This window comes from Anser brachyrhynchus (assembly GCF_964034855.1).
Source record: "Anser brachyrhynchus genome assembly, chromosome: 3".
Lineage (NCBI taxonomy): Eukaryota > Metazoa > Chordata > Aves > Anseriformes > Anatidae > Anser > Anser brachyrhynchus.
In genome coordinates, this window is record NC_137696.1 from 106,308,907 (window position 1) to 106,327,925 (window position 19,019).

Here is a 19,019-nt window from a genome sequence, read left to right on the forward strand (position 1 = left end):
GAAAAAGAAAGAAAAGCAATAGAATTATAGACTAGTCAATTTAACATCAATCACTAGAAAGAAATTTGAAATAAATAAGCAAAATATTTGTATGCATCTGAGATAACAGATGAGTGACTGCCCTGAAGGATTTGTCAAGAATAAATAGTGACAACCAATCTAATTTCCTCATGTGGATGGGTGACATGGGTGACAGGTGTTTGCTGCAACGTGTCTTGATTTCAGTAAGGCTTATGACATTTCTTGACACAACAATATTTTAAACAACTGTTGCCAAGATTTGGTTGTACAAACTTTGTTAGATAATCCAATAATAGCTATAAATGGTTCACTTTCAAAACTGAATGATGTATTGACTAGAAGTCCTGAAAAGACCTGTTCTGGATCCAGTTCTCTTGAATATTTTCTTTATGGTGTATTAACAAAAGTAAGCCTATTAATTTTGCAGACATGAGGCTTTAAAGAATAGCACTAGACATAAGAATGATCTTGACATATTGAAAAACGAGTCTGAAAAACAGGGTGGAAGTCAGTTAGAGTACAGCATGTAAGCAAGTATAATCAGCGATTGTATGTCAGAGGCCACAGGAACAACTGGAAAAGTGTTTACTGGAAAATACTTGAAAAGTATATGGAGAGGCAAATTCCGCCGTTAGTGAGCTTTGGTCCGTCTTCCATTGCATTGCTAGCATTTGCAGGTTGAGTGGAGGGGACACCTCACTGATTCCGGACTGCAGAAGCCAGTCAGATAGATGGTCAACAAAACAACAGATTTACTATTATGGTGTATTTTTACATCAGCCTGTTGTAATCAGGTACAGGGCTGGTCAGCCAGACCTTCCAGAAGCCCCATTCACATAGATTATCTACCTCTTTTTTCTTTTTTTTTCTTTCTCTTCCTCCCCCTCCCAAGAAAAGTAACCCAGACAAATTTTAATCTTTCTGTTGCTCCTTATTTTTTATGATTTTACATGCTTATTGGAGTATTTCAGCTTTGGGCTGTGATACTAGCAACAACTGTCAGTAAACTAGCCCCCTTTTTTCACTATCTTTTGACATTCTTCTCTCAAATTGAGTTCCTGTACTTCCTATCCATATATTTCACCTGTTAGTTTATACCATTATTATTTAATTAGTTTAGCCTTGGGCTTGAGCTGGCCAACCGTTTTTTGCACTGTACACAATGTCCAGCAGTTTCTCACATTATTACTTCATCAGTTTAATGTCAGGCCAGGGTAAAAACTCTTAGACGGTAATGGTGATTCATGTTAAACATGAGGAATAGATTTCCTCATTACTGGTAAAGCTAATAAATTCATGGGAGATTCCAGGAGAAATTTTGAAGGCCCTTTTACTTGAGACCCTTAGGCCAATAAGGAAGTATCTGTTAGAAACAATGTAGATGTCATTAGTCCTGCATTGCAGAGACATAACGTACTAAATTTCTCAGAATTTTCTTTTCCTCTTTATTTTTGATGATTTTATGAATCCTAATGCTGAATAAGGAACTTCTCAGATATGGAGGGTTTGTTCCTTATAGCAGAACTGCTGCCCCAGATATACCATGAACATTTTCTCTTGGCCTCATGCTGCAGATTAAAAGAAGCCCTGCACATACTCCTGTAAGATCAAATTTCCTTCTTTATTTCCAAAAAAAAAAAAGTTTTAAAATTATATTATATGCCAATAATTTTTTTCTCCCATTTGTTAATATGGAGAAATTCAATTCTTGCAAACAATAGCTTTACAATTTACACCAGTAGAAAAGGAACAGGACTAAATTTCTTCAAGCATAAAGTAACAATGTAAAGGTTATTTCCCTGGTAATTGTTTTAAATTTATTTGTATGGGAGGTCAGTTATGCAATTCCTAATGAAATTCTCTTGATCTGCTTCAGAGATCTTTCTTGGACTTCTGCTCTTTCACTGAAAATACAACTTGTTCTAAGCACCACTTCAAAGCACTTGAACTTTTCAACCTGTAGTCAGTTAGCTAATATGTAGTGCCTCTGTGAGGTAAATAATTATTACTACTATACTGATTTTAGAGAGGAGCATGCTGCAGATTAAAAAAAAAAAAAATCAAGAGATTTGCCAAACTTTCTGGAAAAAAAAAAAGCCTTCATATTGAATACCAATTCTGAATACCATGGTTGCATTTCTGAACATACTGTTCTCTAAAACACGTTTCTCAGTGCATCCATGCTGTTTATATGTTCCATTTTTGTGTGTTAATTAAATAGTTTATATTAGAATTCTCTTCAAAGTTGTAAGACTTGTAAACATTGGATTCTGGAAGCTATAGAATGGGTCAGATGAAAGAAACTTACTCCTATTTAAGTTAATATATACAGAGGAGTGTATTTAAGTAGTGTGCCTTACCCTAATATATTGACTGCGTCTTCTAGCATTCAGCTGGATCTATGGTGTGTCTGGGAGTGCATGGAACAATGTAATTCTGTCTTCAGTTAAAAGTCATGTTCTCTGGTTAAGCTGTCTTCCTCAGCTGTTATAATACATCTGAAAATTGAATAAATAACAATTGTTCTTTATTCTCCTTTTCACTTTATTTCTGCCTTGTGGATTGTCAGAAAGAATTTAGAGTACGCTCTTAACAGCTTTTAGAACACACTGCTTTTCCACTCAGTATTATAGAGATGCTATTTCACTGGATTAACACTATGAGATCAGTCCTTCTCCTTCAGGATGATTCTCCAATTAAAATTATTTTAACACAATTTTAAGCAGAAATGTCATGTGATTGTTTGGGGGAATGACATGCAGAAGGAAGCTGAGACTCATTTTCAGACTGCATTTTCTTCTTTGAGGATTCCTTTGAAATAGATAAGTTTGAAAGATTTTTTTTATTTATTTATTTTTCCAAAATGGCAGAACAATCACAGTCTTTATTTGGTGAAGAAGAGAATAGTGTTTTAGGTATACTTTATTGTTGTTGTAGTATCACTAAAATATAGAGTAGGCATGTAAAACAAACAAACATATATGAAGGACCTGAGCTTTCAATTTGTAATTAGTTTGGACAGTTTCTGCTGCACAAATAGTTCTACTGATTTAGTATAATACGAGAATTAGAACTGGGCATCTGCTAGTACAGAAAAGTAAGAATCACAATAGTTAAATAAGACTTGACCATCAACTGTTGTGATATGAATGTTGCTTTTAGAAAGAGAAAAGGAGCAAATGCGCTGCATGAATAAAGAATTAAATCTAATTAAGCTAAATTAAATTCAGATTCAGGTGCAATTAATGCTCATTAATTCTGAATTCTTGCAGGACATAACCTGTGGAATGATTTCCATGAAAATGTCAGAGAAACACAGTAACTGGAAGAACTAGCAAGGAAATATAGGAGGAAAAACACAAATGAAGAGGTTAAGAAGTCAAGGCAAAACTCCTTGGGTTTGATATGAGAAACATTGAACTGAACTGATTGAACCAAAAGCAAAAGGATTTACAACTAGATTTAAAACATTTACAGAATATGAGTCTTGTTTTGGTGATAGCCATTTTTCATGATCTCCAGATTCAATGAGGGAACCTGACAATCTTCCTATCCATCTCACTAACTTAGACACAAATATGATCTTCCAGAAAGAGAAGATGTGAATGTGTTCAAGTACAGAAACTTGTTGATTTGATCAAACACCAGGTCAGGTTGCTCAGAGAGACTATGGAATCCTCATCTTTGATATTCAAAAAACAAACAAAAAAAACCACCTGCTATTATGTTAATTGCATTATGTCATGTGTTATATGTTATTTATGTTGATACTCAAAACTCATTTGGACAGATCGCTGAGCAAACTGATTTACATTGGCTTTAAGCAGAGTGTTGGACTAGATGACCTCTAGAGGCCTCTGTCAGCATATGATTCTGTGTGGATCTTCTTTCCAGAATGGCTCTTAGATATCATCAAAGAGAACAATGTCAGCTCTGACAGAGCTGCTTTGATGTCTGACAGAGGGGCTAAGAAATTCTCAACTGTGTAGAGATGTGCATTTTGTTTATTTTGGTTGTACTTGTTCACAGGACAGATATATTTGACATTTAGTCATGGAAGCTGACCTACAATTCTCACCAGACATTCCTTTCACATGAGAGGCAACCACGCACTGTGGAAGGGCCACAGAATGCAGGGACAGTATTACACTGAGCTACAGTATAAAAGGTGGGCATTGGGGTACCACTGCCTGTTGCACTCAAGAAGGATTTTTTTTTCAAAGGTGATTTACTGCTACATGCCTTCAAGAGAGTTTTGTGTTTTGGATTGTAACCTGAACAAGACAGTTATGAGAAAAATTGAGTGGCATCAGCCCCAAATTCTCCAAGCCTCCTTGTTAAACCAAGCAAAGAGGTGAAACAATTTTCACTACCCAAAGTACTCTGAACCCATATTTTGCATCAGCAGCTAACTGGTGGGAAGCTGCATGAATTCACATACATATCAGTCTTCATAGTTTCCTTTGGCTTAGTACAGACATGTTGCCATTTGTGGTGTTCAAGCTGTGCTTAGCTGGAACTTAGAAAGCCTGCTTTGAAGCTGAAGCATGTAAAACACTGAGTGTCATCATTTCTAAGTTCCTCCATGGTTTCATCTCTATAACATTATGTTTTGAATAGCAAAAATTCTGTAACCATTAATCAAAACTTCTAGTATTCCTTTTTGGGGGGTGGGGGAGTAGATCATTGTATATGTGAAAGGCATACAAATACAAAAGTTGATAGAGAAAATCTATAAGATTTTTTTTTCTTCCCAATATGTAAAATTTTAAAACAAGTCTACCCACTTGTTTTTGGAAAGACCAAAAGCAACTACTTATGTTACCACAAGATGTACTTCTCTTTGCTTTCTTAATTTTGTATTGTTCCACGATGCTTCATGGTACGACGCTCGTTCTTGACTTGCAGACCAAGCTGGCATCTGTTGTAGATTCATATCCCACTTTAATTACATGAGTGTACCCATCTGTTCTGACTTTTCATACATCAGAGATCTACTTGATTTTCTTTCTTCATTTCCTTCTTGAGTGTTATGCTTCATTTACTTTTCTTAACCATTTAACTAAAAGTACTATACACAAAATGTACCGATTGCTTTATTAAACGTAACACATGTTAGGTTCCTAGTCATTGCAGCATCAAGATGCTTTATTGCTGTAGGAAAACAGTAAGTGCAAATAAGAACTTTCATTTATCTGCTATGATTGGATTACATTTTGTTAGTGACTTGTTTTATCTCCTCATAATGAGTGCCATTGCTCATTTTGTTCCTACAGGAACTTTTGCAAAGTATGTTAGAACACACTAGAAACTTAATAATACATTGATGATGTATGGGTAATTTTCCATGCAGTTTCCAATAGTAGTCTCAAATTGGTTATGCAGTATGGGAATAGAGTGGTGAAAGCTGTGCTGAGAATGGGACAGTTTGGAGTATTATGCCTTATTACGCTGTAAGAAATCAAATGGCAGGTTTCAATCCAAGTAACAGAACAATTTTTATCCCACCCACGTACTGAGACTCAATTAAAATCTCACTTACATACTGAAGAAACACAAATAGCTTGGTATTGGGTACCAGCACTTGGTTGCTTTTGTTCCATACAGACTTTTTTTGAACCGAATAATTATTCTTTGTCCACTCGTATGGTCTAAATGACCATTAAATAAACCTGTCAGTAAGAAAGGCATGGGGAGAGAAAGTAAAAAATAATAGATTTTTTTTTGCATCCATATAAAAAGATGCATTTATACATACTATATGTATGCATATATGCAAAATTCAAGCAAACACTGATTCTGAAGAAGGAAATTCTATTTTCCTTCTTTACTTTTTTAGTGTTTTATATTTTTGTAGACAAGTATACATTTGGAACTCCTTTTTCTTTATGTTTTTTCCTTCCAAATATTCTTGCATTTATGCTTCTCACTTTCTACACCTGTATAGCGTCCTTTCTCTTGTTCTTTTAATTTTATATTTTCTCCTGTTTCTTTATTTCCTGCCTTAACAAATTAGTTTATTTCTCCTTTTTGAGTGTCTTTTCCTTCATCGTTTTGGTTTACACTTGCTCTTCCTCTTTTTCATAGTCATTAGTACTTACTTTCTAGTTTGCCTTCCTCTTATCCCAAGTAACGGTAATACAGTTCTAAATCCACTGAGCTCACTACAAATCTTTCAATAGTAATCATTCCTCAGTTACCTAGCTTGACTTTCCCTCTTCCCCTAGAGAGTATCTCATTCAATCTTCCGTATCTGGTGCAGCAATCTGCATATAAATCAACTCAAGCCCTGTTTTTCTCCTAAATACACAAAAATTCTAAAACAAGCAAGCAAACAAAAAAAGCTTTTATGTCTTCTAGCTGTACTATAATTCTCTTCCTAAATATATATAAATACTGAGACTTCAGTTAATATTCTTCAGGGATACTCTTCTCTGATTTCAAAATTGATCTACAAATGTGCTATTTGTTGAATTCTTTCACATCTGTGTTTAAAAAAAAATGGACCAAGTTGATATAGGCATTCATTTTATAAGTGTTTTTTAGATCTTTAGATCTTTCTAAAAAACACTAAGATACTACATCATTTTGTCTACTAGCACCTTTAACACTTAGGTAAGTATTTCATGGTGGTAATATACAAGCTATAATCTTGTGATTTAAAAGACTGTTTGCAGGGTGGTAATTTTTTTGTTGTTGTTTTATTTGTTTGTTTTTCAAATTACACTGAATTATAACATACCGTCTAGTTTTTGTGCATCATTTTTTATTTTCTTTTGTAAAAAATCAGCAGGCCATTTCATCCTTATTTCTACTGTGAGACATAAAATTGTTTTCTACTTCCACAACCTATTTTGACAAGGTGCAGTTAAGTAAAGGTTTTAAAGAAAATGAGAACTGAAGAACTGTTGATCAATGTCTGATATTTCTTGGGAATTATAATCAAATTTAGAAACAAAAAGGCTCTTCTTATGTTTTTAATAGTTCTAAGACTCTCTTTGCTTCCATGATATGTTATTTAGGCTTTTTTTGATTAGAGTTCTTTCTTCCTGGAACTGGAATTTTTGTTAGTTGTTTCAGTCAAGCAGACTAATACTCAGAGCAATATATTTGAAAGGTAACTGAAGTACTGATGTTTGTTTTTTTGTGTAGACTTTGATAAAGTAGAATGAATACGTGAACTTACTCCATATCCATGTATTTTTTTCAATAATAAATTAAATGAATAAGAAAATAAATGAGAGATGTTACAATGTTGTAATAATTCAATGAACCATTGAATGTACCATTCCCTCAAGAAGTACCATTCCCTCAAAATGGGGTTCACATTCCTCCAAAAGCTAATCCAGTGAATGTGGTTTTGTACCATTCTTTTTTTTGGTCTAAGGTTGAAAAAGATTCTGAAAGATGTCCTGTAGGACAGCTTACCAGCTTACTATTGAGTTCATAGATGCTAATAGTTACAAAAATCTGTTTGCAGTGTGGAGAATCAAATTTAAAGCTGATTCTGGTCTTAGGTAGACTGGTAGACTGGTCACTGTATGATGTGACTACAATAAAAATAAATAATCAGTTCCATCTCAGCCAAAAATCTTTGAACATGTGCCAAAGAGTATCTCTGCAACTAATCAGAAAATACGGTCTGTGTTTGTAGCTCAGTACAGTCTGTGTTTGTAGCTCAGTACATTCGTAAGAGAATAATCTAAAAGATAAGTGCTACACTAATTCAGGGCTGTAATGTTTGCCACTCCTACTGCATCGTGCAGTCGTAGATAAGAATACAGCAGCGACAGTCTTCACACACATTCTATAAAACAAGTAAAGACTATTATTATTATTATTATTAAAACAAGTAAAGACTATATAAAACAAGTAAAGACTATTATTCCCATTTTACAAACGGAAAACGTTGGCGTAAGGCACATTTTAATTGGAAAGAAATCTCATTTTCTTTCAAGTTAGAGAAATTCAATACCCTTTTTCTAAATGGAAAATGTTAGTCAAAAGAAGGTTATCGTTGTCTTCTGCACTACTGTTGGTACTTAAAACCAATGCTTACTGGCCAACCTGTGTTTTTTGTCAACTACTGTCAACAAAAGAAAATCAAACTTATTTGGAAGTGAAAACACACTTGTATGGAATTGCAGTCTTCTGATATCATCCTGCCCTGAGTATCGGCTAAGAACTTCTAAGAACTTGTTTTAATATACTAAGTAAACATCTTTGATTTGCAACAAGATATATAGTTATGTTTCTTGGGATGTGCCACGTTTGTTTTAATATATGATGTTTGATGAATGGCCTGGACAAGCTGAAGACTATCTGTGTCAGTTTTGCCATCTGACGTTGTGGGTAATTCTAAAATTCTTTGGTGAATGCTGCTTTAAGAATAAGTGGTGATGGTGGTGATGGCAATGATGATAATGAAAAACATAATAGTGAGCTAAATCCTTTGCTTATCAATTTAATCAGTAATTTATTTTTTTAGAAAAAAAATAATACTGTTACAAGTTAATTAATTGTGTGCATTTGCAAGTCAGCAAACATGACTTCATGAATGTGAAGGAGAATAATGTATTGTTTAGGTCCTGTGTTTTGGACATTGTTGTTTTCTGAGTTATTTGGTATTATACTACCATGCTGATAAAAGCAATATATGATACAATTTGTAGTAGATTATCAGCAATACTATGGTATATTTTGTTAGAATTATGAAGTGTCTGAACATTTTGCTTCTAAACCTTTGCTGACTAGTATAGATGCAAAATTTTGGGGAGAGTTATTGGATTTATGAAACAGCAAAGTGAGAATTGAAAGGGCTACTGTATTTATTGTGCTATTTACTCTTTAGAATGATAATGCTGGACCTCAGTAGAAGAGTATAGCAGAAGCAGTGTCTGGCTCAACATATTGATCTATATAATCATTTCTAAACAAATAGATTGGTAAGAGACATAAGCCTCATATAATAAAAAACTAGAAAACAATGTGTGAAATCCTCATGATACAAGAGTATAAACGTACATCTATACTATTAGTTTATCCTTATCCATTTTTTCCACCTTTGTGCTCTGTAGTATCAACGACTCATGAACATACCAAGCTTTCAATAGAAAAGTATTTCTGAGATCACTGTTTTTTTTTTTTTTTTACTTTTTCTATTTTTGTCTGTGTGTGGGGGGGTTTTGTTTGTTTGTTCGTTTGTTTTTCCCAAAATCTACCCATAGCGCAAATGCTGAAGTTTTCATGCAATTTAATGAATACTTTCTTCGGGCTATGTTTTCACTGACTTGCAGCAGAACTCTGGGGGCTCAAAATATTCGCAAGTGTTATGACATTTCAGCCCCTGTGTAGTTCAGTATTTTTCATAAGTGTAGCCTTAAATGAAAATGAGAACGCAATAGCTTTATATTCAGATTGGTGGAGCATTCTAGAGTCCAGTTCTTGTTTCAAGGGCAATATGCTCTTAAAAACTTTAGAATATGAAAACATTTTGAATACATTTAGGTTATTTTTGGTGGGCAACTACTTTCGTGATATTCTACTACCACACTATGGGATTATTCCTTTACAAATTTGCAGTTCTCTCAGAAAGGAAGCATGCACTCTTACTTCTTAATTTTATATTATCTTAAAATTAATTTATCTGAAATATATTAAAAAAGTATTGTAATACTGTTGGAGCAGAGTTCTGTAACAAATTATGTTGACATTTAATTATACCAAAACATAAATCGTGGTCATGAGATAAAATGTACCTAAAAAAAGTATATAAATTCTGTAAGACAATTAGTGTGAAAAAGACAATTTCTTTACAGTGGCAAACGTGAGCATACAGAAAGCTATTTGATTTCAGGTAAATCTAGTGACTTACTCAGATATATTTTTTTAGAGGTGTAAGCAACTGAAGGTTTGTTTAGTATTTCCAAGTTTTGACTGTGCAATAGGTAGGGTAGAATCATATTGTATATAAACTGCTGGCTGTAATATTTATGTGCACCTAGGTTTTCTGCTGGCTCAAGTGAGAGTCTGCTGAGACACAAGTAATGACTTCTCAAATGGTGATTACTAATGGAACCTTCTAACTTAGCTAGATTCACTGTCTTGGTACATCTGCTTTTATAATAATTACTTAATTTTTACATATTAAATTCCACCTTTTCTCTGTGGCTGAGATAGACACACAGTGTATGCAAATCTAGTACTTTTGCTGACTGGGATCGGAGCAAGATTCAGACAACCTGTACTGTAAAGGTACTTTGAAGGACTTTTTACACACCAGCATGATTAAAGGCTTCAAGAGTACGGTAGCGGTGGGAAAGCAAACATGAAGAAGGTGATGCATCCTAATCTAAGATGACCAGTTTCCTTGCGGAAAGACTTAATTTATTCAGATATATTTTTGACCCACTGAAAAATAGAGCTTTCATTTTAAATTATTTCCTTTTGCAGGTCATACATATGGGATGGGTACATGAGAGGCTTGAAGGAACTGATTCGTCTCAGCTCTACAAATTCAAGTTTCTGGCACTGAAGGGTTCATCCTTCTACATTTTCAGTACTCCACCGGTAAAAAAAAATATTTTTGTTACAGTGCCATTGTATATGGAAACCTGTTTGTTATGTCTGGGTTTATTTTTCCATACTAGGAGAAGTTGTCAGCTGAGATTTCAAAAGAAGTTAGAGCCATAAATGCCACTGAATTTCACTAAGCTTTAGATATTTAACCTCTTTCAAGGTCCTCTGAAAATCATACCAGATCGGATTAGCTAAAAGAATTCCTAATAGGGAATATACTGTTTTTACTTTTTAAAGTTTTTAAGTTCATATTTTTCTCTGGTTAGTTACAGACAAATTTTTTTTATCTTACATTTATTCTAAGACATTTTTGGAGATGTAATGAGTTGCTAGTAACTCCTTAAAGACAATACACATAATGAAATGCACCATCCATACTAATAGTAAATGTGGATTTTGCGCACAGGTAAGGGATTGAACTGTTAGAGAGAATCCAATGCTAAGTGTACAGTTTGAACAAATGACAGCATCTTGCTTTGATAATTTCTTATTACATAGTTAGTAAAGAGAATTCTATTTCACAACAGATGACTTACCTAATATTTCTGGGGGGAAAAAAAAAAAGAAAAAAAAAAATCACCTTAAGAAAATTAAATTACAAGAATGGAACAGAAATGAGTTGTAGAATTCTAAACTCTTAAAAAAATACCCATACTTATCACATTGTATTTTTTATCCTTTCTTTTCTCTCCAGAAAGCCTTTGCTTTTTTAGCTAATCAAAAAGAACAATATGTGGAATTAGAATGCAATTTCAATTAAACAGCTTTGTAACATTATTGCTCAGAAGGTGGTCAATCTCCCAATTTCTACAGCTGATCCAAAAAAATCTCATCCTTTACATGTATGTCGTCTACTTTACGTTACTGAAGTACAAATTTCAAACCGTATTTATGAACCTTAGGCCAAACCAATCGGTAACATTTTCTCTTTCTCTAGGTTGTAATTCTAAATCCAGCTATTCCTGTTAACTTCAAACATTATTTTTAAAGTTGCTAAGTAATAGTAATTTAGCACATCTGGGAAAAGGTTTTGTGTTTTTTTTCCCCTGCAAAAAAATTATTACTCCATACGTTAAGTCAAGAAACTAAATTTTGATTCAATTACTGCAATCCAATTAAAATGCAAAAACAAAACAAAAATATTAAACAAATAAATAACACACCACATGAATGCTTTTCCTTTATAATTTTTTGTTATTGCTTTTAGACTTGTTTTTGAAGAAACATTATTGATATAATTAAAACTATCCATCTACATGATACTAATTGGGGATAAACTGCTTCATTTATCATGTTCAGCACTTTACAAAAGAACAGACAAATGAGGATGAATGTTTAATAGTATTTTACCATGTTATTTGTCAGTATCTACTACATTCTATTGGATTTCTGTGCAAAATTTTTGTAGAAACAATGGCTTTTCAGAAAAATGCACAAAGGTGACCCTTTAGTCATTGTGTTATGTTACATCAGTAATCAGATACACTAGTGAGTGTAAAATATTAATGACAGAGCATATTAATAATAAAAAATCTGTAGACCATTTGCCTTGTTATTTAATCATGCCACTGATTTATTGTATCGGGGGAAAAAAGGAGATTAGAAGTTTCCAGCAACCACACCAGTTGAGAATTCAAAGCTGAATCTAAGGCTACACTTTGAAGCTGATTATCAGGGCCCTGAGGGCACCTCCAGCCCTGACTGTCCATGACAGCCAGGACTCCATGTCAACACCTAGGGCTGTCAGACAGTGAGGCTGCAGCAAGGCAGCTCCCCACAGCCCTGCCCTGCCAAGCAATAGCCCCCACCAGGCCAGTTCCACCCGCAGGCCCACATCTTGGCCTGGCCTCTGCCTGGCCCCATCCCCAGGGAGGTGCCTAGTGAGCTGAGGCTTCTGCAGTGTCCCCAGCTGCCTGGCTTCTGCCTGGGGGAATGTACTGGGCCTGGTTGGAAGGGAGTTGACTTTCCCCATAACATCCCCTACAGTGCTGTGTTCTGTATGTGTGGCTAAATTAGAGCTGATAACACACCCGTGTTTTGGCTGTTGATGAGCAGTACTTGTACATCAAGGCTTCCTCTGTTTCTCACATTGCCTCCCCAGCAAGTAGGATGGCGGAGGGCAAGAGGTTGGAAGGGGACACAGCTGGGACAGCTGACCCAAATTGGACAGAAGGGATATTCCGTACCATATAGCTCAGCAATAAAAAAATAGGGATTTTGTCTTTAACAGAGTATGTTGCTTAGACACTGAACATTGGTCTACTTGGGCAGGTGTGGTGTGTGCAGTGTGTGACAGTATTGTTTTTGTGTGTGTGTGTTTTGTTTTGTTTTTCTTTTTCCATTGTTTTTTTTCTCTTTTTCCACCACTTATTGAGCTGCCTTTGTCTTAACTGTGAGCTTTCTTGGTTTTGTGCTAATTCTCTCCCTTTTCTTGCTGGAGGTGGCAGTGAGTGAGTGAGTGAGTGGCTGGCTGGATGCTTAGCTGTTGGCCGGGGTCAATCCACTGCAAGTTGGTGTCATATACCCTGGCTTGAGAGACCCTGCCCTGCCAGACCCCAGGGAGAGCTCTCATAGCCCAGGCGCTGGTGATATGGTATGTCCCAGCTTTGTCGCTGGAAACATCAGTTGCACAAAGCCATGCAGGGAGCTGCTTCGCTATTTTTAGACATATTTAATGGTGCTGTTCTTATCATTACTTCTACTGACTTCTTTTTTTAAATTTTGAATTGTTCTACCACAAAAATAAAAATGTTTTAACATTAACATAGTAGATAAGATTTTCCACTATGTTTTATTTTAAGATGTTTCTATGATGGTATTGCTATTTGCATGCTAGATCACACAAAGTAGATGACCTACACGTCATAGTTATCTTTAATTGTAATTACCTTACTTGTAACTTTACAACTGCTTATAAAAGGATCTAGTACAATTTTTATTCTTTTTCTGTTTCTTTGTGTGTAAAAGATCATGAATGTAAATACAGCTGCTAACTTTCATAAGAATGAAAAAGATATGGTTAACCATGCACAAGAATCAAGAAAAATATAGAGCAAATGTTGATTTTATAATATGAAAGAATCTATGGAAAGTAGTCTATTTTTACTCTTGTTTCAACAGTATCTTAGATGCTGCTTCTAAAAATGTAGAATCTTCAGAATAAAAGTAAATGTCAACAATGTTGCTCACTAGAGAAAGGTCTTCATGCACCCCTGAAGTGGCTCATCTAACAGTATTTAAGAAATCTGCAGCTTTAATTTACAGATTGCTGTATCTGGATTATGGCGCATTTCTGAAAACTACACATATGAAAAATACCACAGTGCAAATAGAATTTATTATTTTGGATATGTTAATATACAAGCAGTATTTTATTACATTCTAAAAGCATCTGATACATTTCTGTCAATTTTCAGGTCTTGAAAATGTTCTGAATTCATATCCTAGAAGAAATTGTGGAGACATCGTTCAAAATTATCATTTAAAAACAAACTTTTTTGTTTCTTTAATTGAAAATGTACAGAAAAATGAAATGTTTTGTTTTTATTGAATATGTGCTATATGTATGGGAAGACGGTACTGAGTAATTTTTTTATGTCGTACTCACAGATCAATATTGTTTTTCAATTCAAGTCTTAAAGTAGCCATGCCTTTGAAGTTGTTATGTTGCTCTTAATTACAAAACTGTCTTTTTCGTTGTGATTAAATAGCACTGAAGTGATTTATGTGAAGGTAGTTAAGCAATCACTGAATATCCTGCTTATAGTTTTAAGAAAAGGAATAAATGCAACAGTACTGTGTAAGTAACAGAAATAATTATGAAACTAATATAGAGTATTTTATCAGTGTTCCATCTTTGAAAAACATTGCAGGGAAGCATTCATAATTTTATTAGCATGACTTTTATCCGTAGGTTCGTGACAGTGCTTTGTGTGTAGAGAGAACTGCCACATAAGTTCTGAATAGTGGTAATTGTACAGTATATGTATGCCCATGTAACAACAGGAAAGAGGTGGCAATGAGTTGTAGGGCATAGACTTGACCATGGATGCTTTTGGTGAACTTTCTAACACTATGTACAAATTCTTTCTTTATTTTTTTTATTTATTTCTTCACATCTTACTAGGATCTGATTTCTCTTTAGTGTGTGTTTTGTAGCATCTAGTTTGAGTTGGTTTACAGATCCTTAGGCTTCTTATACTGCTATATCACAATTCATCTAAAGAACATTTCTCGATATATTTTTTCCATTTTAATATCTTTTTTATAATTTTTGAGAATTAGACTTGGCTCATTTTTTCGATTGGTGAAGAGGCTAGTGAAAAGAACTACCATTGACCAGAAAATGTTCAATCTTTTGTCTCTATCATTTTGGTATTTCTAGGTGAATTGGATGCTTTGAAGTGTGATACTCCTTTAAATGCAGCCGTTTATTTCCCATGTGCGTAGTACAATCCTTTAGTGCTGATCTCTGAATAAGCATGCAAATCTTTTATGATTGGTTTCATTACAGAATTCTCTTTTAAGGAATAACCGTTCTTCAGTTTGTTGCTTGCTATAAGTATGTTGCAAAATGAATTTAACTTTTTTTTTTTTAATATATATCCTATTTTAAATTGTAACCTTTTAAAGAAAAAAAATAATTATTTATTTACATATCTAAAACGAAGTATATTTAGAATACGAGCATTCTCCTGAATTGGTGCTGAGATAACTTGGTTTAAGAAGAATTGAGTAGCTTCTTTAGTTTCTTGAATCCTTTGTGATGTTTTTTTTGAAAACATGATATGCTTATAGAAACTCACACTGAAGTTAAAAGTCCTTACTGAATAATTAACATTTTTGTAACTCTTAAGGGCTTCTTATTAGTCTCTCATTATGGACTTAAAACTGTAAGTTCAGATTCCAATTTTTGTATCCCAGTTCACTTCTGTTATCTTTGTGGTCTTCTGAGCACTCGTGCTCCCTTTCATCTCAGCTTAGTGTTATTTGTGAGTTTACAAATGTGTTATTTTTTGATCTTTCCGAAAGAGTTAATTAGCAAAATACCTACAAACCCAAATATTCTATAGCCTTTGCAATTTTTCATCATGTAATGCATGAGTTAGCTAGGGAGTTGTATATTCACCAAATTACTGTAAATAGCAGCATTCAGCTACTCATGGTCATAAATTTGTGTGTTAGACAAACAAGAAATAAATTGAAAGCTAACTGAATGCCACTTGGTATTATAATGTATTTTTTACGCTTTTTTGGGCACTTTGCCAGAACTAAATTGTATGAATGAAAGTATATCTCCTTAAGCCATTCTGAATATACATTTTTAGAAATGTTTTGTCAAAAACTTTACTCAAAAATAGTTAAGATTTGACATGTTAAGATAAGTGCAAGATATTCCAATGTCTAGAATACCTACAGGAATCATTTCAAAGTGAAATAATGAGAAAAAAAGGGAAATAATGAGAAAATATAATAATGAGAAAAACTTTGTATTATATAAGGAATATGTTTCAATATTACCTTTATCTTAGTTACCTGCATTCTCCTATCAGGAAAAGGTTCTTCACCAAGAGGGTGGTCAGGCACTGGAACAGGGTCCCCAGGGAAGTGTTTATAGCACTGAGTTCAAGTGTTTAGACAATGCTCTCAGCCATACAACCATGTATTTTTGGGTGGTCCTTTGGGGACCTGGGAGTTGGACTCAATGATTTTTGTAGGTCTCTTCCAACTTGGGATATTCTATGATTCTATAATTCTACATGTCATTACCCAGTGTTTAAATGGGTGATTATAGATAAGCCTTTAATAAATGGGAACGTCCCTTAAAACAAATTAGATATACTGCACTTTTTGTGATTTTTTTTTTTCCTGATCCTTTCCAGCTTTTCTCATTAACTAGAATTATAAGGTAATTTGTGATGATATGCAACTGTTAACAACTGTATTTTAAACTTACTATGATAGTTCTGAGGTGAAAACTGTAATAATGTCACCTGTCTCTTTGGATTCCAGTATCCCTTTGTATTATGTTTGTTTCCCTTCCTTAAGGGGAACCTCCTCAAAATGTCATTCATGTTCTCCTGGTGACCTTGCACACTATGATATTCAGACAGTTTCACTTGTCTTTAAGTATTGTAGTATTTCTCTGATACACACAGTAGAAGAAAATCTTGGCTTACATAGTTGCTGGTAGTGATCTGTGATCATTAGCTATCTCTGCTGAAAAAGTCATAAGAGGTTACAGAGAAACAAAAGATGAAAGAAATGCACAGAATAATGGGGAGAAGGCAGTAGTCAGGGTAATGGGGGTATTCAGAGTGGATTTAACAGCAGTGTAACCATTGTCCATGGTACATCATTAGTAACAGAAAAGGACTCTAACAGTTTAAATTAATCTTCAGGAATCAAAACAAAAGATATGAGGAAATGTAAGTTGAGTCCTGTCTCAACAGTTTTTAGGTTATAGCCCATGTCACTAAATTCAGTTTCATAAACAGCAGATGAAGTAGGTGCTTATGCTTTTATGTTTTGTCTAACCACTAACAGGAATGAAGGATTCTCATGTTTTTAACTGAGATTGGAAAGAATCTTTCCTTTTCAGAAATTCAAGACCAAATAATGAACTAGCCACCATTCTAGCCTGTAAACCTTATTTTGCAAAAAACTTGAAGATCCCCTTTGAGGATCAAAACCAAAAATGATCCAAAACCTATAATATTTACAGCCATCAGAGTAAAAAAAAAAAAAAAAAAAAAAAAAATCCTGTAGAAAGGATCAAGCAAAAACCTGCAGTACTTGCTGTATGTGAGCATGTTTAAAACTATATTTCTTTATGAATCAGTTTTATAATTTCTCAGTTTCAGTTGTTTCTAATCTTTTGTGATTGCTTACTTTTAGCAATAATTAAAAAAGCAAAACTCAAATAAAATATTGAATGGACCTTGAAGGAGAAGATTAATGGAAATCTAAAAATTAGAACTGTGTGACTAAAAACTTCTACACTTCATGAGGTGATGGGACTACAAATATACTATCTAAAATTGCTTTAATTTTCTAATCTGAAAAACTTCCTTAAAGGAAATTGCTAACTTTGAAAGTTAGCATTAAGTAATGGTTTGAGCTTTAATTTGTAATGAGAAATTGCTTGTAATATAACAGAAAGAGAAAGTATACATCTTTTATATACTTTTACTTATTTTACTGCATGCATTGTATTCAAGTGATGTTTCTTACTTGACTGCTAAAATATAAAAAGTTTCAAATGGTGAACCCTAGATTTTGAGTCCCTTTATACCCTGAATAGAAGTGGTGATAGAACTTTCTCTTCCAGACGTCTTCAGTCCCTTTTGCAGTAGGTGATTCATCTCATCCAAATTCAATCATTTAGAGTGTAAAGATCTGATCTAAACTTATCAAATTCTACATTCAGTGACTGAAGATAAAAAGAATTCCCAAAGTCTGTTCATCAATCTCATGGAAAGGAGCTAAGAGAGCTGTGAGAAAACTTTTTTTTTTTTTTTCCAATATACAGAAATTAAAACTAAATTAACAATTAGATTCAGTTGTTAAAATTAGATCCTTCTGATGTCTAAATTTAGGTAAGGTGATTGCCATCTTCAGAATTCAGGTAAATTCTGAAACACTGCTTTGAAACACACAGAAAAAAAAAGGGCTAATTGATAATAATGTTCACTGGTTCCAATTGGTGCGGACAAAAAGCATATATGATTAGACAGAAAATAAAACCAAGTTCACTTTATTCCTCTGTCAGCACTCAATCAAATAACTTTTGATAACTAGTAAAAGTCACAATAATCTGCTCCCAAGTGTTGTACTGGTTTGGATTTTCACCATTTTATTACGACTCAAGGTTTTCTAAACCCTTATGGTTTAGAATTCATGAAGACATGGTAATTCAATGTAAAAGTCATATTAAAAAAAAAAAAAGCAGCTCTTCATACAAAACAACAGAAGCAAGATTCAAATACTATAGGTGAGCTTTGTGTTGTTATGAATACAGAGAGAAAGAATCCATTATTGGACTTCCACCGTTCTTTCCTGATTATGTTTCTTCCACAGAAGCCAGATATTTTATAGCCAAATTTTGCTTTTGCTAATAATTTAAGTGACATTTTCTACTTTCTTCCTTTGAGGGGCAAGGCAGGAGAGGAAAACAAAGCTGCATCTTCCCTGGTATTTTAAAGCATCCAAGCATCTATTGCAGTCACCAAAACAGTTATTTCCATGTGCTAAAAGCTTCAGTTTAGTCACATTTTTCATATATCTATACAGACATTCCTATGCATTCACAAAGAGCTAGTATTTTGCTCTAAAATATGTAATCAAAATAATGTGTATTCCCCTGGTATTTTTCATACTCATAGGTTCTCTTTTTCTTAACCTATGTAGGTTAAGAAAAC

At 33.9% G+C, this 19,019-nt stretch overlaps 1 protein-coding gene across 16 annotated transcripts in view; it reads left to right on the top strand.

The window, feature by feature from the left end:
* SNTG2 (syntrophin gamma 2) overlaps positions 1–19,019 on the top strand; it is a 286,741-nt gene that overhangs the window by 211,639 nt on the left and 56,083 nt on the right. For all 16 annotated transcript variants that reach the window (XM_080588164.1, XM_080588166.1, XM_080588160.1 and 13 more), the window contains one exon: positions 10,474–10,590. In XM_080588164.1, coding sequence (XP_080444290.1) covers positions 10,474–10,590 — 117 coding nt within the window. The remainder of the gene's footprint in view (positions 1–10,473; positions 10,591–19,019) is intronic.